The sequence below is a fragment of the Cardiocondyla obscurior genome, linkage group LG06 (assembly GCF_019399895.1).
Source record: "Cardiocondyla obscurior isolate alpha-2009 linkage group LG06, Cobs3.1, whole genome shotgun sequence".
NCBI classification, from domain to species: Eukaryota; Metazoa; Arthropoda; class Insecta; order Hymenoptera; family Formicidae; genus Cardiocondyla; species Cardiocondyla obscurior.
Genome location: NC_091869.1, coordinates 1,089,901 through 1,114,245, shown reverse-complemented (window position 1 = coordinate 1,114,245; position 24,345 = coordinate 1,089,901). Strand labels below are relative to the sequence as shown.

Below are 24,345 nucleotides of genomic sequence, written 5' to 3'. Positions count from 1 at the left end.
ACCTGCAAGTCTGTTCAGCGTCGTCGATTGATGTGTCGTGTAAACACGCGCTTACCAAAATCGGCGCTCACCTTAATAATATTGGTGAGCCGCGCCGGGATCAAACACGGGGCCAATCAAGTCGGCCAAGTATTACCTTTGGCTAATCCAATTTATACGTTCGATAATTATAACGAGCAATGAATATAATTAACGTTATACCTGCCTACACATTTTATTTGCAATTAGCCAATCGATCGAATTGTCCTACTAATTTTCATCGCAGAAATTGCGAAATATGAGGAGGAGGGAAGGCGCGGGAGAGGGCGGAAATAACTTGTTAAACAAAAATAAATTGCGCATCGTTTGTTAATACGCAGCTTCTTTTTCATTCGACGGTGAAGGAATTTCATATTATGTGAGTTCTCACGTGCTGGTATAGGCATAGATCGACGTGCGCGAGGGAGAACGACAGGAAGAGGGAGAAGGCAAAAATACCTAGTCCGTGATAAATGCCCCGACACCCATCATGGCGCAACGACATCACGGCACGTCCCTCAAAACAGAGCTGCAATGCGGCCTCTCGTAACCATTATGCTAAAATGCAATCTCCTGATAACCGCAGCCGCGCGCCATCGCGGAGCTTAATCTCACCTATCTGTACAGCCGTCGGGGAACGGAAACAAAATAGGAATGAGAGACCGGTTCCGCCTGGCTGGATGATTCGGGATAAAGAGGGCGGCATTGGGGGATGCAGAAGGGACGGCGGAGAGAAGCGACAGAGGTCGAGGGAGAAGGCGGAGGAAGAGGGGCCCGAGCGAGCGCGAGAGGACGGACAATGGTGGCCGAGACTGGAGATACGAAAAGAAATAAATTCCGCAATCGATAAGCGTCCGGTTAAACGTCAAAGCGCGCCGGTGCGGGTAGACGAGGCACTTTCGATCCTTGACAAAAAACACAATCGCCGATATCCAGGGGGGATATATAGAGCGAGCGCGCTTGCTTTGCCTCCCCTTTTTTTTTTTTTTTCCGGCCCGCATCTTTTTTCTTCCTTGCCGGAAAGTCGAGTCGATGTCTGAATACACGTTGTAATGCCTCGCGATCTCTTTAGATTTGTTTCTCCTTTCCTATCCTTCTCTCGTTCCTCCGTTTATTTCCTCTACCGGAGGGGGACTCCGCGCAATTTTACCATCGCTGATAGAGATACCCCCCTCGCTCGAGAATTATTTCCGACTGCTCCAAGGATTGTAAATTTCCCAAATGAGATTTCGAGCGCTACGTAGTATATGGCGGTTTTTCTACGCGATTAACCTAAGGTGCGCCCGTATCTTTATTTTGTAATTTTTAAGTAAGAGAAAAAGAAGCCTCACACTTTGACGTAACGTTTCAAATTTATATTCATAGGGGTGCGAATGTTGTTGAGAAAGTTTAATATAAATATTCCACGTATGTGGCTTATTTAAAAGTAGCGCAAGTCAAATATCGAAACGAAATGGTTTCATCCTATTTGCACGGCGAACATAAATGCATTCATGGACAGCGCGTGAATGTTGAACGTCGAATGTCGATATCACTGTACGTTTCATTGATGTTTGAAGTGTGACCCATTTATACATAGATACAAACGGATTAAATAAAACTCGGCTGCAATTTAAGATACGTACACATATTTATCGCGATACATTAACTTTGAATCCGTTTGGACATCAAACGATATTAACCGTGATTCTTTTACGTCAGTCATTAACTTTTTTTTTTCTTTTTATTAAGATCGAGTTTACGCGACTCCACCCTTTTTTTTTTTTGTTTTCGAAATAAACAGCTCATATATCGACGTCGTATTTTCCCATCATGACGTAATTCGCTCGGCTATCGACAGCCATTGCCGCGACTTAGTCAGCGGAGGAAAGAAGTATTCCCCGAGTGGCAGCGGCAAAATCGTTCGGCGTTTAGCTCTCTTCCGCGGAGCGTTCGGAAAGTTTAGATACCTCTTCGGGATCCTCTTCCAGGCGAGCGAATAAGCAGGCATTAAAGGCTTAGACCAGAGATCGAATTGGAAGTACCTACGTGGCGTTCCCGCGCCTTTCCTTTCCACCCTTCTCTTTCTGCAATTTCTTTCTTCTCCGTTTCTCTATTCGCCTGCTCCCGTCTTTCTTACTCGCGCTATTTGTTCGCCGTGATTCTGTAACGAGGACTGAGGTATGGTCGCGTCGGAGGATAGGAAAGGCATCGAGAATCGCCGGACATACCGGAACCAGAGGATCATCCCGCGTACCGAGCCAGCGGTGGACGCTCGTCGTGACCGGATCAGGTCGAGCCGGACCAGTTCGTGAAGCTCGCATTTTACTACCGACTTTACCTGCCTTTTTTAAGCTGTGAATAATCGTACCTCGGTTATGCCACGTGACAGCCAGAATTATATTCGCGCAAATCGTAACGAATGGCGCTCGCTTTCCCTTACGGTTTAGAGCACGTCCGTTTCCTGTCCGGTACTTGGCTCACGCGCGCGCTTACACACCCGCATTCACACACACACACACGTACGAGGAACAATAGCGCGCTTTCACGTGCAAATGTACGCTTGAATAAGTCTACGACTATAATCTATGATTGCGTATTTACGCAACCGTAGACGGGCCATTATTCTCAGTTTGGTATTAGATAAACACTCGATTATTCCATTACCGGTTATAATTATGACGTACCGTTAATGGAGGCCATTATAACAAATTCATAGTAATTGACGAATTGATAGCTACGTGTGTAAATAACCATTAATTATGGGCAGAGGATGTATTCTGTCTTTTATGTACAAATCAACTTTTCAACGAACGTAACGTAAAAATATAAACGTCGCATGTAATATGTATTGTCATAAGTTTAATATGTAATGTACGTCTGTCATTGTTACGTCGGGAACATTTCATTTTGTCGCCTGAAAGCACGAATCTGTAATTTTACATTTTAATGCATTACGCTCAGTCGTCTATGATAATTTCAACATTTCTGACTACCATTTTTGAGATTAATACGGATCTCGTCGCGTTCGGTGAGTTTGACATTTATTTCGCATAACTAATATACTGATTAATCCAATCCGCGTAATTGTAAAATATGAAGTGCATTCTATTAATAATATATAGTATGTTATGTAGGATAATTATGTATAAGATTAAGCTTAACCGTATTTTTTTTTTTTCTTTTGTATCGATCAGCGATGCGAGCGATGACTCGAAGCTAGAGTCCACAAACGTGTGGACAAAGGAAATTGATTACCCAAGCGTTTGTTTTTATTAATTAGATAACGGCGTGCAAGATGAGAGAGAGTCTATTATATTCATTTTTTTTTTTTTTTTAATTTTCTTATGAAACATAATTTGGAAACTATTCGTGCCTTTCGTACACGAGAAATTATTACTTTTTTTTTGTTAGAGAAAGACAAAATGTCCTGCATTCATCAAGCACTTCGTCTGGAACGGTCTCGTTGTCCAATGCGTTCGAAAACCTCTCTCCGTGATTACCTTCCGCGGTGTGTTCCTTTTCGCTGGATAAAGAAGTGGGCTTAAAATCGGAGCCGAGGTTTAAATCGCACCGCCAGCGTGCACAACACCGACCTATAAACTCGCTCTGTCGTGGCAGAAAGCGAGAATGTAGGAATGGCTGGGGTTAAGTATCGAGAATCGTCAAGCTACTCGACCGATTTCGTTCGGAAGATGAAAGCGCTCTTAATGGAGTACTATTGTCTGGTTTCGTTCAAGTTTCATCCCGTAGCGTTCCTCCTCTCAGCCTAGCCGAGGCACTCGCTTATTTTATCGTTCGAGATTTTGGGTTCGACCGGCCACCGCTTACAAGGTGATCCGCAAGACGAGGGAATTGCTCGAGCCTTCGGCGTAATTAATGGCTTCATCAGTTTGCCCCTCCGACTAATTAATTCGCCGTCTCCCTGAGACGTGTCACTCTCTCGCGAAAACTTTCCCCGGCTTTTCTAATACGGGGATTCGAATATTAATCGACCGAGCGTGAGAAAAAAAAATGAGGGACTTGTTGCCAAGGAACAATGATTGAAATTCTGATTTCATGTCAAATATCTCATCCTTCTTGAGAATAAATCTCGGTATAATTTTTATTATCTTTAATATTTATTTTATTATTCTTTTATTAATTATTATTATTATTTTTAAATGTGTGAAGTATTTTTTTCTAAAGCGCAAAAAAAAAAAAAACATGCGGTTTACTTGACGACGTTATGAGAAATAGTACGATTAAATCGCATAATTATTGCTTAGTTAACTATTTCAGTAAAACGAGAATTGCTAACGCGCGTCGGGTCACACCCGTAAGAGGCGATAATTTGCGAGATTCATTAGTATGCTCCGGATCCAATTTAAAATTTCTCTCTCTCTTTCTCTCTATTGCAGTTCTACCGAATTTCCCAAGCTGAGCTTCTCGCATATGTATTATTATGCATTATGCATATGCTTCCAGTCGCGCCCCAATGCACGTCCTGACGACTGTGATTCAAAGATACATATCTCAGATATGTATATGTTTCAGAACTACGAATATCAGAAGCGAAGTTGAACTCTCGAGGAGAACAACGCGAACCGCACGTTTCTTGAAACATCGATATTTCCTACTTTATGACTTAGTTAAGGTAACTGTGTGTCTTCAGTGTTAAAAATTTTTATTTATTTTTATGAAAAAGAATTTTTTTCTAACAAAATTTAAATTTTTTCTGCTTTCTAAAACAATTCGATATTGGAAATTAGTATGGAAATTGATTTGAGTTACCGAAAAAAAAAGAAAGTTTGAGGAAAAGTATGCAGACGTCTAACAACGTACGCTGGATGGATTAATCGATTTAAGCTTAGCAAAGATTCGGTTATCTCGAAAGAATCATCGCTCTTACGTGTTGACCCCCGAATTTATCATCGTCTCGTCACGATGACACGTTGATACTTTTTAAATATGCTGAAGGGAAAAATCGCGGCGGGCATTAAAGGGAGATCTTCAACTTTTCCTTGAATGAGAGATGGGAGTCGAGAATGACTCGACAAAGCGGAAAAGGGGATCAACGAGAGGAAAAGGGGGCGGATGAGTTACTCGAGAAGGTTACGGTAATCCAACGAGCTCATCGTGTAATTTCCCATAAGGCGGCGCGGAGGAGGCTTGTATCTCGCTTTTGTCGAAACTTTTGGCAAAGTATATTTCGCCACCCCGGTATCTACGTCTCAATCCGACCTCTCACCAGCATTTCACGTCGTTTGCACTTCTCCTCGAGCTTGTTTGCAGTTTCGCTTTTTGTTTCAACTGATTTGATTTTGTAATTTGCTCGCATTCTTTTTTTTTTTTTTTTCTTGCACCGACTCCGGCGCGTGCTTTTATTATTATTAATATTATTATTATTAATTTATTTGTTAATATTTCTTTTCTCGTTTTGTTTGCCTCGGCGAAACGGGCATCGAGCAATGCAATTTCGCGCGCGTGTCGCGAGACTTAATTAGGCTAATGGATATTCGTAATTGATGCAACGAGACTGCCCACTCGAGTGTTGAATAACGTCCGCCGCCGACCCTGCCACGCCGTGATATAATTCGTCCTCTCGACGAGAAGCTCGTCCGGTCTCGTGAATTTTTCGAGCGTGCGCTTGGCGGTAATCTTAGGATGCATTATTCAAAATTTATCTTGTCTCGCGAGTTACCAAGTTCCATACTATACGTGCAGTATATAACGTGGAAACAGGCAACTTCTCTATCTCGGATCGAGTCTGAAAACTAATATGAAAATCTCGATAATCAGAAAAACATGGAACATTAAAAGAGATAGCGCCTGATCTCGTAAAATATTTTTTTTCTTTTTAAAAATTCCGTCGTAAAAAGTTGCAAGTGACGTGATTTATAATATTTATTACTTTCCTGGCAATCTTTCGTGTCGCGCGATATATAAAATAAATACCTCCCGTAACAACTACAGTAAATCCTAATAAAGAAGCTGTATAAAAAGATTTTCGGTGGTTTTAAACCTAAATTTACGACACGGCGCCTAATGAATGCTACCCACATGCGGGACGGAGAGACAAAAGCTCAACGTTCAGACGATGCCTCTACGTCGATTGTCGCATTAATAACGGCTGAAAGATAACGTTGCGTTCCACGTTTCTCATCTCTCTATCCGACAGCGGGCGCGGGCGCGTAAAAATTGCGGCGCATTTCTCTGTGCCACGGGGAAACGCCTCGCGCGAAAACTCGGACGCTGTGCGAGAATGCGCGGTGTGAAATATTAAACCGCGCTAAAAGCCTAAAGTTAAACATCGCGCCCGATTAATTACGAAAACATGACCGCGAGCGTAGAAGTGCCAAGCGCTGGACCCGCTTCTCCGGCCTCTGTGCGTATTTTTCGCCCGGGTTTACCTTTCCGCCGTCGACATATCGCGCCGGCGAAGGTCGGCAGGCGGAAGGATGCGACGGGCAAGAGAACAGAATAGGATAGGACGGGACGGGACAGGACACGGGACAGCGATGTATTCGGTTTCGCGAAATGCAACGGAGGTGCATTAAAGTGCGCGCTGCTCCTTTGGCGAGGAATATAATAGAATTTCCTGCGAGGAGAGGCGCCGTGGAGAAGATTAGAGCTGGCCGTTAGCTCCGGAGACCCCGAGCACGAGCCGAGGCGCCTCTCATCTTTTATCCCGATTCCGAGGTTCAATTAGAACCGTCTTTGGTCGAATATCGATCCGAGGGGAAATATTATCGCGTTATCTCGATGAAGATAATGCTATTAGATTTTTTTTCCTTTTTTTTTTAAGTGCACACATTTTCACTTTAAAATATCGTCAAGATATTGCCGCTAAATTATTTCTTTCATTAAAAAGACATTTCTGTCTTAAATGAAAAACTTTTGGTAAATGTGCGAGAATATTTTACATTTAAAGGTATTGAAGAAATTTAATTTCCACGCTTTGGAACGTGATAGCGCGTTGAACGAGTACGACAATTAAAGTAGTTGATACATACAAATGATCACTTGTTTGATCTAATAATAGCGCGTCGGTATACAATGCCTCGTAGTCGGCACCGGAGTCCCTGTCTGGCGAAGTAACACGATATTGAGCGTAAAAAGACTTACTTGGCGCGTTTTCACGGTGCACGCAATAGAGATGCCTCGTCGAGCGCGATAAAAGGCGCCGCAAAGATAGATACGCTAATGTCGCCGCTCGCGAGCGGGAGAAATATAATGGAATCTATGACGCGTAAGCGCGTCTTACGGGGCTGCAAGCGGCAGGAGATAAGCTGCACCACCATCGTCGCTGTCATCGTCTTTCGTATGCAACGAATGGGCTAAGTCACTCTCGGCGGCACTCGCGAAATCGATAACGAGCCTCGCCCGCCCGCCGCCGTCTCCGTCGCCGCCGCGCCGTCACGCCGAAGAGACAGTCGACCGACGGGCGAGAAACCGCGTCATCCTCGAGGTTCTCCGATGTGGAATTAAGCCTTCCGATATTATAACTTCCGCCTCACGAAGTGCGAAAGCGTAGGAGAGAGGGTGGTTCTCGAAAATCGACAGACTCGCTCGCGAATGTGTCATTAAGGCGAGAGTAGCTTTTACGACGTTCTATAAATCGCGACGGTAATCACGAGCGCAAATACAATATCCGTCTAGATATGTATATACGTATAAGTCGGATATACTCGCGGGAGCTTCGAAAGATGGAAAATTGGCAGATGTACGCTAATGATAATCAGAAATACCCGGGACTAGTGTGGCGAAGAAATTTAACCGAAGGGTGGCGTAATTATGCAGTATATCTATAGAAATGCGGGAGAGCCGCAAGAACCGCACAACCGTGCTTCATAGGTAGACAATGCGGATATTATCTCGTGTCTCGGGACAGGAAGTTTCCATTAAATGCAACGTGATAGACAAAACAGTTCTTAAGAACCCTTATCTCCTCCCGTAGCCCGCCATTTACGAGTGGCAAGCATTTGCGGAATTTATTTTTAATCGGATCGCCGCGACGGTGGAAGAATAAAAAGATCCTTTCGTTGGCCATCTTCCCTTCGTCCTGGCCGTTATTCCTACAACGCTCGAAAATTCTCTGGACTGCGGAAGCGGCTACGTTTCTACCTGATGGGAGGATGAAGGAGAGGGAGGGGGGTAATACCCTAGCAAAGTTTTCCAACATTGTTTATCGCGGTTGCCGCGAGAGAATAATCGATTAAGGGGGCGCCCCTGATCTCCCGTTCACTTTTTCCCTCGTGCCTCCCCCCGCCCTTCCCCCTTCCCTTTCCGGAAACTTTCGTCCTTCCGGCTAACGCCAAATTACTGGTTTCGCCCAGGCCGCATCTGAATGGAGGCTGACAGCACTTCGCAGCTAACGTGCACTCAACTACTTAATAATGTAACAGTCAGCCAACCACTATGCGCCCATTATGTTTCCATGCACGTTGCACAAGAACCCAGAGGTAATAGCTTGCCGGTGGTTGTAATATAGGATTCGCATCCTGTATCGCGTTGCGTCGCTGTGTTTGTGCACGGTACCGCGTCGAGAGAGAGAGAGGGAAAGAGAACGAGAGAGATAAGAGAGAGAAAAAGGGGGAGGGGAAAGATAGGAGAGAGAAAGAGAAGGAAATTTATTATGTTCTGGGATAAATCCTCTAAGAACAAAAAGCAAAGCGCAACCGCTATATATAGAAGTGAGTCGGCAGTTATAAGGTAATAATAGAGAATACAATGTATCTACATAACAAATAAACATGTCGGAACAAGAAGATATAAATTACAGCGACGACAAATTACAAGATTAAATGTGTACGTCAATGAAACCTTTTATAAATTTCGGAAATTCTAAAAATAATCTCTGTTAATAATTTATATATATATATATTTTTCTTTTTTTATTAATTGTTCCATCGATTGTATTTTTTTTTAATGAGTTTTTTTCCTCTCGTGATTAATATTGATACGAAATCATTAAGTATATTAATTAAATTGCTTCTGCATCAAACTTATTAGTTTTAATAAGACATCAACTACATATTATCGATTGTATTTTTTTATATGAGTTTTTTTTCCTCTCGTAATTAGTATTGATACGAAATCATTAAGTATATTAATTAAATTACTTCTGCATCAGACTTATTAGTTTTAATAAGACATCAACTACATATTGAATAGTTCTAACATTATTTGAGAGAACAAAAACTCTTTGCCATTTTTATTTGTCCTACTGCTTTTTTTTTGTCTGCAAACTCATCACGATGTTAGTATTATTTTTAAAGTTTTTTTTCCCTGTTGAATAATGCGTCATGCTTTGTCAGGTCTTTCTACTTTTACTTATCTTTATTCTTTTTTTTTTTTTTCCTTCAAAGATCTACGTGTACGTGACATTTCGCGTCTGCCGGCTCTCCTTTGATATCACTGTTTCCAGCTCCCCATAAGAGCTCTTTAATCCAGAAACACGATATGTTGTTGCCTAATGGCGCTTTAAATCTCGTTTAAAAACTTTAGATAGACGTGACATCGTGGAGAAAACGCGATACCGAGTTTACAAACGTCGTTTGAGATTTAATCACCGTGGTTCCTTTATCTAAAACGTAATTCTTCCAGTCTTTTGTATCAATCTCGACCTTTCATGGATCAGTAAATCCCCATATTGCGCGCTTTAAATTTTTAATGCTGATTCGATAAAGCTCGGAGAATTAGAACGCGAAGTTCTGCTTTTCAATAATGTAGGAAGAAGCTAAAGTTCTACGTGCTTCTACCTTAAGCTGCGCCTTAATTGCGTACATTCATAGCCGCAAAGGAGTACAAGGCTGTGCGAGCATCCGTGATTAGAAACAGTCGCGAGAATTGAAAAAGTAGAATAAGACTTTAGACATCACTCTACAAAACGTGCTATTTATCCTGATTCATCGCGGACTTAAACGTGTTAGCGCATCTATTTTTTAGCGTGTGTCTTTACGCTCGAATTGAGACATCGCAATGCACGTATGCGCGGTGGTAGTTAAACGATGGACGATTTTATTATTAGATGATGCCTAGGTCACCCTTTACCGCCTTTCCCATTAATGTCTAATTCCTTATCGAACGCATGAAGTTCTTGTAGATGTACCGCGTTAGAATTTTGATAAACTTTACATTTAAAAATGAGAGATAAAAAAAAACTATTGAAATATATAAGCTATAAAACTTTTTTCTTAGACAATCTAAAGTGTATTTCAAGGAAAATTCATTTTGTATGATCGCTAAGAATTTCAATGTTTAAGATTACAAATCGGACAGACGAACTTTGTTCGAGGGAAGTTTATATTACAGCCGCGGTAAGTTCTGTGTTATACAAGATAAATAAGTGGAGCTGTAGAGCACTATTCGTGACAATTCAATTGATTGAGTGATGTTCTCGAGATTATATCTATCGATCGCTGTAAAGCTTATAGATGTCGTTTGTAAGCCTATAAAAGTCGAGCATATAAAGTTCAAAAATCGCAATTCACATAGTGAAACGGAAGCGACTATTGTGTTGCTAATCATTCATGGTTAACCGGAAACCGGTCTTGGAAAGAAAATAAAAAAAAAAAAAGAAAAATCGCATCGTATTTGATATTGCGTGCGGAAATTGGACGCTTTATCGCGTACAATAAAAATTCAGCGATAAATATTACGCATGCCCCGACGTGTACGGCTCGGGCATTCGTACGCCTGTTGCGGGAATAGCGGATACGCGGCTTCAACAAGCTACTGCATGTTTTCGGCGATAAACTTTATAGCTGAAATAATAAAATCCCGACGATATTGGCGAAATGGTGCGAAGCGGGCGTACCGCGAGGAGGATTGACGCTCGTGAGTGGAACGACGCGCGAGTTAACGCGGTTTCCTCGCGAGAGGGTGGGCGGAAAGATTCTCCGATCATTTTAATTATCGCAAATGAAATGTGATTTGAAAATAAACGAAGGATCAGTTAACATAAAAATTGTCTTCATCTACTTTTTACTTTCCAGCATGTATAAAAATTAATTAAATGGAACGATGTTATTTAATCTACAAATTTTATCTTAAATTCCGAATTACAATTCACCGATCAATGAAAAATTTCGATTACTTTAAATAGAAGCATGCTTTTGTTAAAACAATTGGAGCATAGTGTACCTCTGTATTTAGCTTTATTCAAATCATTCAATTTTTTTCTGAAAATACGATTTATTAGCATATTTTTTTTTGTGCTCTCGGTTTAAACTCGCGAGCCATAATCGGGTCAGATATAATCGAGTCGACCGAGTTGCTGATAAATTTCGTGTTTCAAAATTACGCGAATCTGGGTAATGAGCCGTTTTTTTTTTCCCTCCAACGTACAGCGGCGGTAAAACGGTGCGCTCGTTTAAGCGCGATACTTGAAATTTATCACTCGGCGATTCTTGCGCAGATAAATGAACGGTAAATCGCGGGTATCGCGGTTCGCGCGCGAGACACGAACGCGTTCCTCTTTCGCCGTCGCCCGATATCGCGAATTGGTTCGCCCGTACCGAAACCTTTTTTTTCGGATATGTGCGAAAAAAAAAGCATTAGAGAACTCTGTTCGCGATGAACGGGGTTGGGGAGCGAAGAGAAAAGGGGCGGGAAATGAAGCACGTGTGAACGCTACGTGCGGCATAAAATTCGGGACTCCCCCGTATGGCGTATGTAAATTGCGTGCAGCGCGCGACGCGCATGAATTTAACTGCCGCCGCATGTAAATTCAGCGCCGGTGCATGTAAATTTTATTGCAATCAGCTATTGTAAACAGGATTACCACACAGACGCGACGCCGAAACTGGAGAGCGAGCCGACCAGTCGATGGAATCCTACGAATATTTCGAATTCAGGAACATGCGGCCGGCGATAGGCCGAGGGTACGGGCTTACGATACTTTGCCCGGTGTCTGGGCTGAGCGGCGGGCATCGGCATTCGTGTCGATGAGAAATACCTCGGTATTTTCTCGGAGACGGAGAAACGCGTAAACGATCTTACGAACTTGCTAATCCCGGAATATTTTGTGCCCGCACCGTGTCGTCTTGCCAATATTAATATAATATATAGACTGCGAATATTCTCGACGAAATATGGGGTAATATAGTCGCCCATGGTATTCGAGACCGAGCGAGATAACTTATCGATATTTCATCAAATTTGAGTTACTCTAAGGCCACGTGATCCGGAATGTAACTTGAGTAAATCTCTCTATCGGGCGTTGTCTTTCTCATTTCTCGCGTCGTGCAAGGGACGTTGCGGATCCTGCAACTAAGAGAGGAGCGGGCGTTTAATTTCGAGTAGTTACGTTGCAAATTCAGTCGCTGGCGGTTTGCAGATTGTCCGCGCAAATATTTGCGCGCCGCGCACATCGGGCATTTTATCGGTGCTGATATTAAATGACGAATATTAATTAGGAGAGAGAGAGAGAGAAAAAGAGAAAGAGAAATAGAAAAAATAAATAAAAACGAAGTTTGTATGTGCGTTGCAACAGTTCTTATAATATTCCGCATCGTGCTTTACGTTTCAGTCTTATTTTCTTTTAATATAAAAAAAAAATATACTAATTGGTTCGTCAACAGCAAAAAAAATTTTATAACACACGAAATTTATATTGTTATCTGTATTTGCATCTGTCACCTCGTTTGCGGATCTATCCTCTTTTTTTATCTGCAAGATTTTTCCCCTGGTCGCATTCGCGTACGATTAATATTTGCTAATAGGGATTCTGGTCCACAGTCGCGCGCACGAAATCGCTCGGGTTCAAAGCTCGAGATCTCTCGGAGTGCGCGGCGTCGACCTTTGGCTCCCATCGCCCTTCGGCTTCGGTAAAATCGCTAAAATCTTTCGCTTTGACTCTCACTCGCCGGCGTCACCAATACCGTTATACGTGTCTCCAAGCATCGACGTTCAAAGCGCGCAATAAGCAAGCCAGGCATGTAATCGACTATCTACTGGCAAATCTGCGGCGAATGCAGTATCGCGGATACTCACTTCCTCTTTCTCTCTACCTCCGGCTTTCATTTATCTATCTAGTTATCTATCCGTCTATCTAGCTATCTATCTATCTGACCACCGATCTACCTAACTCCCTTTCTCCGTCTGCATATACATATAGCAGTGCCTCGAAATTTCGACTTCGTATTTGCCGAACTGTGCGTTATACCTCACCAAGCGGGCGCCGTCGGCGTATCAGTCACCGTACCTCCGTATATACATATCCGGCGGCGTAAAACCCATTAGAATTCACAGCCCGCTGGGACAAAAGCGGGCGAAGGAGAGGGATGCGCATTTATTAAGTTCTGCTGAATAATGCGTCGCGCCACGATGCGCGGCCACATTTCGCCACGGGTCTCATCACGATTAGCGAGCGGTCGTTTTGATTCCGGACGGCATTTCTCAAACGTGCGAAGAAACCACGCGTTAATATAAAAAAAAAAAAAAAATCTGCCCGTATATATTTCTTTCTTCGATATGTATATAATTGCGTATGTGCATGTAATTAATGTATAGGCGTATAAGTATGTGTATTATTAATACGACAATCTTGATACGATTCTTTAGATTGATATCGTAGATATTTCGAGATTCAAACTCTCTTTCTCTCTCTCTTTCTCGCACACACACACAAAAGAGTTCTATGCCATTTGCTGTAATACTACGGTTGCCTTAGTCTCGCAAATCCAATTACGCGGATCCGCGATACAGAGGGGTGAGAGGGAGGTACGTGAAAACGGACTGCAACACCCGGATCGGCTAACTTTCCGGCATGATTGGCCAGGCGTAAGATCGAATCTCGGTCCCGAGAGATCGCGCGTCGCACAAATGCAGAGACGGCCGTTTCATAATGGAAGAACGATGAGGAACCAGTTGTCGTTACGTTTACACGTCGAGCGGCATGCAGCGATATGGGACCGATTTCTAAGAAGGAGAGAACTCCTCGGCGATAAAGAGGATTTAGATCGATTTAAGATTCCAATTTCCGGGGGTTTCTTGCGGAGTGAACCCTTCCCTGCCTCAGTAAGCTCCCCGAATACGACGTCGACGTAGTTGGAAAGTGCTACGGGCATATCACGTTGAAAGGGGGTAAAACAGTGTTCCTCAAGTTTCCGTTTTCTTCTCTTATATCCGTCCTTTTTATTTTCAATATTACTTTTTTTTATATATCTTAATTTAAAATTAAAAATGTATTGCTATGTGGAAATTATGATTTCATATGGAGTATAATATTAAATACACGAAACGGGCAATTTAATTGCAAATATTAATACGTTTACTTTACTTAGCATCGAAGTATTTGCTAAAATAATTTTAATAAAAATAATTTTGCGCGATAAAAATGATTTAAATCGCAGACTCAGCCTTTCTTTGCTTAATTGATTTTAAGATATACTGAAAAGGAAAGGATTATACAGAAACGTAAGCTAGCATCGCTAGTGCCCAAGCTTGCTTAGAGGAAACGGTCGATCCTCACCACGCGAATTACCGGTCTCCACTTCTTTTTTATTTTTCCACGCTCTCCTGTTCCTCCGTCGTTTCCCCTTTATCGCATTCCTATTCTTTGGATCTGCCTCATCTTCCTCGCCTCGCTTCTCGCTCGCGGACGACTCGGGGTTTTTTATCCTCGGTCGACTTTTTGCCGCACCGTGTCGTATCCGCGGAGATTGTAATTTTAATTCCGGCGGTATTTTATCTCTCGCGCCCCGTCGTTCGAAGGCGTATGCTCCTTCGTGTGCGCGTTCTATACTTACATACGCGTATACATTCGTGAGCGGAGGCTATGGTTCGTATATCACACCGGTTAATTCTTCGTCGAACTTTTCCCTTTTTTTTTTCTCTATCTCTCTCTCCCTCTCTGTCTTTTCTCTATCCAATCCCTGAACGGATTTCGATCCTTATTCTTTAGCGCGCTTAGATACTTACAGATAAACCGTTCTGTCCGCGCGGCAATTGCGATTTTAATTCCTACTTCGCATTTCCTTTTTACGCGACCAATTGACCGCGCAATTGCACCGCCGGTATCGATCGACGAGTCGGAGCTCGAGCGCGTTTTACCAAGTTTTGTTTTCCCGTTAAAACTTAACCCCCGCTATCTTTCACGGATCCCACCATTTCCTTACTGTATTTCTTATCGTATCGGCACTCCATCCGACTTTATAGTCTACTTAGATCGCGGAAGATCGAGATTTAAGACACGGCCAGATGGACACCGCTGGTTCCTCCAGTCGCACTCGATTAGATCCGAATTACCAATCTCCGTTCTCGTCGCGCTCCTTTTTCCTACCCCTTCATTTTCTCCTCTCTTCGTATTTTCCTCAGCTTTTCTATACTTCCCTCATTGCTCTGTCGTCATGTTCGTTCTCTCTCTCTCTCTTTCTCTTTTCTTTCTTTCGCTTTTCTTTTTTTACCTTTTCCTTATACTGACTTTTTGTCGTATGCCACTCCGTGGAATTCTAATTTTAATTCCGCGGCTTTTAGCTTCGTCTCGTTGCAATCTATCCATATAATTGTCCGCAAAGTTAGATAGCGAACTAATCTCGTTTCAACATATTCTACAAAACGCACGTTTCGCTATTATCCTAAAACGATTAAAAGGTTTCCAACTCGAAAGGCCACAATTTGTCCGAAAATAAAATCACAAAATTGTATTCATAAATTCATTTGTCGAATGAGACATACATTAAATTGTTTTGCATCAGCGAACATTTGTAATGAGACATTTATACAAATTACTGCGCGTTTTGTGTTGGAAATATTTTGATTTTAATTAAAGGTAGATTGCATTCTTAAGCCAACGTGTCTTTACGCCCACAATGTGAATCATTTAATTTTAATGAATCTCCCTCTCTCTTTCTCTCTCTATCTCTTTTCTAATTCATAAGGTGTTAAAGAAAGGAGGTACTTGTTCACATTTACGCAATGGCATTTGTGTTAATGAGACTTCCAAAGTCTATTTCGCACGCTGCAGCCGAGATAAACGGCCTTTACATTTGTCTATTTATGTTTCCGTAACGTTTAATCTCGCCCCTATTTTGACAGCGGAACATTCTCGCGACATACTTTCGATTTGGGTCGAATATCGTGCGCGCATCGCGTTATCTTACGGGCGAACTATTCTACTTTAAGATCTACTTAGATCAAGTAAGATCCAGATTTTAGCGAAGAGGGGGAGAGTCGACCGCCAGTAGTTCCCGGGGGTTTGAGTGGATGGTCGACTCGATCCAAATTACCAGCCTCAGCTTCTCCCTTTTCCTCTTTTTTTTTTTTTTTTTTCCCCTCTTTCATTCGTCGCGGTCTTCCCGCCCTGCCATCTCCTGCTCTCCCCCTTCCCTCCCTTTTCCGTTTCTTCCTCCATCCTCCGTGGATATTCGTCTTTTCTTTTTACCCGACCCTCGTCTTCATTGTTGTCTTTCTTCTCCACCCTCTTACACCGGCTGCACTCCTTCCACCCATCCCCAGTAGCTCTTCGTCTCATTTTCATTTACTTTTTCTTTATTTACTTTTTATATCTGCATTCTAACTCGTGTCTGCCATTACCTTAACTCGACCACTAATGGCCACTGTGTATCCTCTGTGCATTTCTCTCATAACCCTTCGACTACTCTTAAAAGTTTGTAATATTTTTTAATTTCTTACGTCATCCCAAATATAAAGTTATAAAATTTTCATAATCAAATTTTTTTTCTCTTTACACTAAAACGGGGAATACCACTGCGACGTTGCCTATTAGTTCGAGATGGTAACGTTTAATTTATCTTCCGCGCAAGAGAAAATAGAAAAAAAAATTTTTTAGGTACGCATTTTATAATTTACTATTATACGTAAAATTATATATTATAATTAAATTCAAGGCAAATTCAAAATAGAGCGCGCGTCTTAGAGAAGAGGAGACGATTAAAGTACTAGATTGACAGTTGGATCGACAGGATTAAAAAGTTTGTACGGAAGACAACTTCTAGGCAACTACTTTAGCTCTCTAATAATATTATATTTCAATAACAAAATATATTTAATTGCTACTATATCTAGCCAAAAAAAAAAAAAAGACTTGTAGAAAAACTTGTAAAAGTATCTTATTATCGCTTCGTACCCAACATAATACTAAAAAACATTCGTCACGGATACGCTTTTGGGAAAGGGTTTAAGAATTAAGTCGGATTATTTGAACCGGGTTCTCATTGGACACTCCGAATTACTTGTCACGACATCCCTTGCTCCATACGTGTGTTTTTTTTCCCTCATTCTTTTTGCTGATCTCCCCCGTTGATTGTTATTTGTGTTTTTTCCAGACTTTTCTTCGACGCCCGCCGCGACGACGATGTTCCTTTTTACTACCGCTTTTTTTTTTTTCCTAACCCTTGTCTCGCTTTTTCTTTTGTCCAATTGCTATGTACATTTTTAGCGTCCAATCTCGTCCGGCTTTGATGCTCTCTAAAGCTCTTTTCTCCTTATCTGTGCTCCTTTATCTGGCCTCCATCGAGCGAGTCTCATTTAAAAAGTGCATTATTTTATATATATATATATATATATATATATATATATATATATATATATATATATATATAATATATATATTTTCTTTTTTTTATATCTGTGTGAGCTATGTGAATGATAGAGCACAGAATTAAATATTTTTTCATTCACATACACACCCATACACGCGTACCTACGCGCCCAATTCAACCTCTTTCTTTTCAGTCATCATTGATTCTTCATTCTTTCTTTGACCTCAATCTCTCTCTCTCTCGCTCTTCTCGCTATAATTTACTATTCCACTTTGCTTTATTTTCGTAGCTGGTCGCCTTTGCGCACCTCGCTATAAATTACGCTTTCGTTACCCTGGGTGCACTAATCGATCTCGCGCCTTTATCCTTGCGCTGAAACTTTCGACCGCACCCTCAATCCATTCCTCTGTCTCCGCGACCCTCCCTGTCGGCGGTACGTCCATATTCCTCCTCTCCTCGATAGTCTGCGGTCCATCGAGTCTAAGATCCAGATCTCCGTGGAAATACCTTCGTCTAAAACTCCCGGCCACCCCCGGCTCTTCACGATCTTTCGTTTTCTCGACCATCCCCTGCTTCTATACTCTTCAAGCACTCGCTGCCTTTTCCCTTTGCCTTACCTCATCTCCCCCCACTATCTCCCTGTCTCGTCCGCCCCTTACGTCGTTCCCGCTCGCTTCGCTTTTTTTTTTTTTTTTTTTTTCTTCCCCTTTTCTCTTTCTACCTCGACTTTTTTCTTCATCTCGCTCACTCTCGTTCTCCGCCTCCACCGCCTTCTCGTAAGGAAGGTCGTAATTGGCCCTTCGGCCACGAGCGACCACGGTGGAAAGCAGCCGAGAGAGCGAACTACGGATACTGGGAAAGGATTGGGGGGGTTGCGGGAATAGGGTAATAGCGGGAGCGATGGTAGCGGTAGTGAGAGATCCTCGGGAGTGTCTACTCTATATCACAGGGGTTGCCGGGAAGTACAAGGGACACGGGGCTCTTCCTTCTACCCTCCTGGGAGCAAACCGGCCATCCCGTCGCTCTGAACTTTACCCGGGGTGAGATATGCAGAAATTAAATATTCATTCGGGTTACCATCCCTCGCTCTCTATTCCCTCCCCCTCTCACCCACCTTCTACCTCGCTCACCTATCTTTCTCCGTTTCGCGCACCGTATCGTCTACGCGGGCTCTTTTCCTCCTACCTTGGAAGTAATGCTCTGGCTCGAGGCCAGTTCCGCCAAAGCTTTCGATATTCGGCATTCTTTCGTCTCGCATGCATCGGATGTACCGTTGAAAGACACAATGGCATGCGCAAGTGTACAGGAGAATGCGAGAGATTAACCATGCCTCTTGGATCTTACAAATGTTAAAAGTAAAGCAGACGAAAGCCTCTTATCAAATTCGCCGTTCGTCGTCGCAGCAAATATTGAAAAAAATGTCCCCCCAGTTCTAACATTTGATTTTTGCAAATTTAATTAATTAGCTTTTAATTGCTCGCGCGCAAAGTCTTCGAGACTCCAATCAGTTTTTCAATTTATATGATTATATGCGGAGTGGCTGTCTTTGAACTTGGAGCTGTTTTAAACGCGTTTCTTTTTATATTCACCGCGCGCGTGTGCAATAAAGTAAGGTTTAATTATTTTGTAATTACGTTATTTATTTAATGCATTTTTTCCTGGAGATCTGAAAGATTTCACGCGAATAATTAAAGGCCAAATTAATATAATTAAAGTAATTAAGGTTTCGTTATTCCTCGATTAATTTTCAACAAGAACTGTATATCAAAAATTCTAATTTACTTATTGGTTACTTAAAAATTTAACGCTGAATTGCGCAGAAATAATGACGTTTAATAAAATAAAATCGATTAGTTTGGGCTAACCGCGCCAAGCAAGTTCGTTGACGGATCGCGCTCTTACACTTTTGCGATATCCCGCGTACGTAAGGACTATTGGTCTCCGCGCTGTTCTCTGTTATTCCGTCGCCTTTTCCGCAAGTCCGACCCGTTCCACAGACTTGGAATTGCGCCGGAAACATACCTGTTGAACCCACCATCGACTTCGATGAAATAATGACGAGTGGCTTATGCGCCGTCTGCAGCCACCGGCAAGGAGGGGGAAAGGACGCGCGGAGAGAGCATAGGGCAGCACGTAGCCGTGTTGCGTTGCGCAATGTGCCACCCCCCTTCCCGCCCCTCCCCCGTTTTACCTCTCTGTTCTCTCGCAGCGGCGGAGCGAGGTATTCTCTGTCGGTATGGAATTGCGCCATCCTCTCTACTCCCTTCATCCCGGACACATCCTGCGGGATGAATGCGGCTATGGTTTCGAGGAGACGAAACGCCTCGCTCGGGATAAAAGGATTTGTTTTACTGCCACGGCGCACACGGAGCGGGAAACGACGACAGGGGGAGGAATGGGAGCGAGATTTGAATAGCGTTGTCGTCATGTCGTCGCACAACGGGCGGATCGCTAAATTGTCGGGAATCGCGCGGCCGATAATTCGTACCGCCTCACCGCTAGCATGGCTGCGGTGTTTTACGGCCGGGATTGCTCCCGGTGCTCCCGATCGCTCTTAACTTCTGCCATATTTGCAGGAAAATTCGCGTTTAAGTACGTTTGTGTACGCGACATTTTAGAACGAATTATCAATGCCGAGCATAAAGAGAAAGCAACCAATCTTTGAAACGTATGCGTATTTTCCTTTGAAATACAAATAATTTTACCGTAAAATAGAAAGAAAAAGAAAAGGAATTACTTCCACATGATTAGGCAAAATGTTCACATGATAATAGAATCGGCGATTACATTTATTTCAAATTTCAAAGAGTAATTTTCTGAGATTTTTTTTATTTTTTTTTTTTGCTGGCACTTTGTGCACAATCGTGGATTTGATGCAATTATAATTGTGAATTTTATTTCTCTTTGTACACGACAGTTTCCTCTCAGGACATGGTGGAAAATTGCAAGCGCAGATTTCTGGAACTAAAGGTCCGTTTTCTTGTTCCGGGAATGGAAATGTCTAGTCCATTTATGTTCCACGCGACAAGATTTCTAATTACGCGAATCTAATCCACTTGCTACTGTTCCTCGTGTAAGAATTAATAACTTTTTCCTGCCCCCTTACCTCCTTTCAATTACCATAATTAACATTCTACATTTGAAATTTATCACGAGCGACAATTTGTTGACTTGTTTTAATTAATTGTAACTATTTCACGTGATTTATTATTAATTTCCTTAAAGATATAACTTTGCCACTATGTGTAATTTTTTTTTTTTTTATAGCTTTTCGTTATAAGAAACTTTAATAATTTATCGTTTCTAAAACGAGTGTCCTTCGACATCCTTTACCGTGCCAGCGGATACCTTCCACAGATTAAAATTCCTTTCGGATGTTCTGGCTTCCCGCGATTGGCAGTAATATCTCAAGTTCCATCCTGCGATGATCTCACGTGCCCATCTCGCGGCATCGCTTTCATGCCGATTCGAGAACGTAGCGATTCGTGGAAAGGCGCGCGTTACTTCCACATTTGTGATTCGTCATCCGAATAATTGTATTGCGGTGAAGGGAATTATATAAGATTGAGAATGACACGTCTAAATGGAATGAAATTCCTAAATTTATCGATTAATTTTATTATATCGATAAATATTAATTTAAAAAAATTATTTATTTTGATGCTATCTAATTAAAAATTTTTTAACTCAATTCTTTAATTAATTACAAACTAATTATTTTTTTATATAAATATTCCGATAAAGTGACGATTAAAATTTTATATCGCGTTTAAGTGGAGTTGAAACTTGAAAACAATTTTTGTTTTCAAACCTAAAGCGAGATCTCATTAAAAGATTTATAGACGGTCTGGCCAGAATTCTAAGTGATCCATTTTTTAACGAGAATCTCACGTCTACATGGTAGATATCGTAATACGGAAAAGCATTAATCTTTTAAAATGTCTAAAATCATCGGCGTTTTGCATAAACTCAGCTCGATAATGAAAGGGTTAATAATCCGACAAGCTGATTTCGTGTTTCAGCTGGGGTCGTAACGACCCGACCGGTGATCATGCCGCGCGTTTCACGGCGCGGTTTGAATTTCGACTTGAATGCGAGCCAATATGGGGTACATAACTCTGTGCCGACCATTAGTTTCGCTTTTACGAGGCAAATGAACCATGCCCGCGCTCGTAAGATCGTGGAGTTTACATTTTTAACGACGGAACACGTTCGCCCCCGGTGTGCGTCGTGAATTTGTTTCGCGGTGGGCGAACGAGCGAGCGAGCGAGCGAAACCGCAACGATCGATTCTCCGTGCTTAGAAGAGCGCTTCGTTTCGCGAGAGATAGATTTAATCCTGGCGAGGTCCTGATTTGTAGCGCGGCGTATACTCCGGATAGGTCTAGGCGTGACCTATTACCAGCCATGAAAAATACGTTTTTCAAAAACCTCAGATAAATATATATCGCAACAGACGTAACATGCTCCGCCTAGCTATTAAATCTTCACGCACGTCAAATGATATTTTTTTCTTCGCGCATTTCTCGCCTACGATATTTATTAAATTTTTGTAATAAAATAACGCGAGGCAATTGTTTCATTGAAACGATAGTTCCGAATAGTTTTGTTAAAGATCCGAATAGGCGGGTGGTTTAATTCGTGTTAGTAACTCAGATAACTTCAGGTAATAAAGGGCACTGTTACAAGGACATTGTGCCGTGTTACAATCGGTCCTGCGCTCCTCTATAATACCGATATATCGGAATCCCGATGAGACTCCGGCATTGTCGATTGCAACGGCGTGGTTAGAGGTATTTCCTGTCGACAAGGGACGGACTTTACTACTAGTTAAAGCCACTTTCAGCGAGGGTCGCATTGCTGTAACCTCTTTACGGGATTACGGATCCTTATGGAAAATTTCGAAGGAATTCGTTGGGCGGCGAACGGAAACTCGTTAAATTAATTTGCCGATAGTGTCGCCGACGCAATTACAAAATTACGGGGACCTGCGGCATATCGATTTATGCGCACCTTATCATTTAACAGCTGTCTAATTAAATATATGACTGCGAAGTGTATCCGTAATGATGATTCGACTGCTAATTGGTGCAATTTCATTTGGTTTCAGAGCGATCAACCGAGAAGCGGACAGCAAAAAACGCGTGAAGTAAGTCCTTTTTGTATTATTTTCAAATTTTACTTCGGACGTTACTTTCGCGAACAATTACAACCTTTTCATCAACTCTGGGGAGGGAGGAATGGGGGGAGAAAAAAAAAGTGAGGAACAAAAGAAATCCAATAGTGTCCTTTGACGTCGCTTATAAAAGTACAAACATACCGAACTTCGGACATCGGTTTCGTACCAATCGCAAAATCGATATCTCACTAAATTGACGTAACATTGTTTGCCGTTGCTTCACTGTATCGCAATTGTATGTGTACAGCAAACGTCGGCGCAGACGGTCGCTAAAGTTCAAAGTAATTTCGGGACGCGCGGCAAAACATTTAGCACAGATTCCTTAGCGTTCATTGACGATTCCGGAAACACGTCCGCGGCATTGTTTGAGTTTCGATTTGAACGCGGTCCAATATGTACCGTGTAGTACATACTCGTCTATATTAGCTTCTCATTTGCCTGGTACACGCGACGTTACCGAGAAGGCGGCCAATTAAATTAACTAATAATTCGCGCCGTAATCACCTTACTTTGCGCGCCGTTCGGTCGATTACTAATAATCAGTTATAGCGAACAGGTGTCACGATAAATTAACGGGGGCTATTAAAATCCGTAAATCATATAAAAGTGCGATTAGTTTGCATAAACGTCGCTAGAAGTTGTCACAATTAATACGGATTACCGCGCGATTAAATTGCACAAATCGCGTTAAGATCGTGGTAATCTCTCGAGAGGTTTTTATTGAGAGTCACGCTTCTCTATCTCGTCGTAGCCTTTCGAAATTACTGATTTACCGAGATTCCTTCGCTGCACTTTATTACGCTTGTCAGACCGCGTACCGGAGTCTGAAAAGTAGCATTTGCGTTTTAAATCTGATTGCGTGGAACATTTAGGTAGGATGAGCCAGATTACACCGCGATGTAAAAACCGAGATATCGCTCGCGATTCCTACATTGCGTAGAATCTCCGGATAAAATGATAAAGTAGGGCGCGTCAGGGGGTTAACGACGACACGGCAACGTGTACCGAAAGGAGTGTATACGGCGGTACTTCGCGGAACCGTCGTTCCCGAGTCTCAACTTGAATCCGAGCCAATCTGCGGGCCGCTGTTTTGCCCTTCAAAGTGCGGCGAATCGTGCCGTAAGGACGATCGTTACGGCGATTCACGATAAAATCCTTATTCCACGGCTCGCTGCCGCCGCCGCCGCCGCCACCGTCCCTATCGAGAAAGAGAAGTGAAACCGCTTTCTTAAATATTATCTGCCTCGGAGTGTGCCATTATTCCGCGCGAGACAGAAGCGCGGCCGGCAAGAATTCGATCCTGCCGCACTAGGAGAATTTTCATCGGATATATCGGATCCAGCGGCTTTGCGCCTCTATTTTATTCCCTCTTTCTCTCTTTTTCGCCTTTTCTCTTTCTCTTTTGTCTTTCCCCGTTTTTCCTCGGGACGAATACGTCCCTATCGACGCGGATCGAATCGGCAGAATTATGTTGTTGCGTCGGCAAAACGAGGTATCTCGTTCCTCGCCTTCGACGGGCCCTCTAGTGTTTTATGTAAAGACCGAACAATTTTATTCCACGTCCTCGAGTACACTCTTCTTTTCCCTCCACATGTTTTCTTTTTTTTTTTTTCCTCTCTCTCCTCTCTATTTTTCCCTGTCTCTGTCTCTCTTTCGTATCTCTTTTTCTCTCCTTCGGGGA

At 42.4% G+C, this 24,345-nt stretch overlaps 1 protein-coding gene across 1 annotated transcript in view; it reads left to right on the top strand.

Annotated features, from left to right (window-relative positions):
• LOC139103281 (leucine-rich repeat and immunoglobulin-like domain containing-NOGO receptor-interacting protein 4) overlaps positions 1–24,345 on the top strand; it is a 192,335-nt gene that overhangs the window by 117,374 nt on the left and 50,616 nt on the right. Inside the window, exon 3 of the mRNA XM_070657781.1 lies at positions 22,596–22,634. Within this exon, the coding sequence (XP_070513882.1) occupies positions 22,596–22,634 (39 nt within the window). The remainder of the gene's footprint in view (positions 1–22,595; positions 22,635–24,345) is intronic.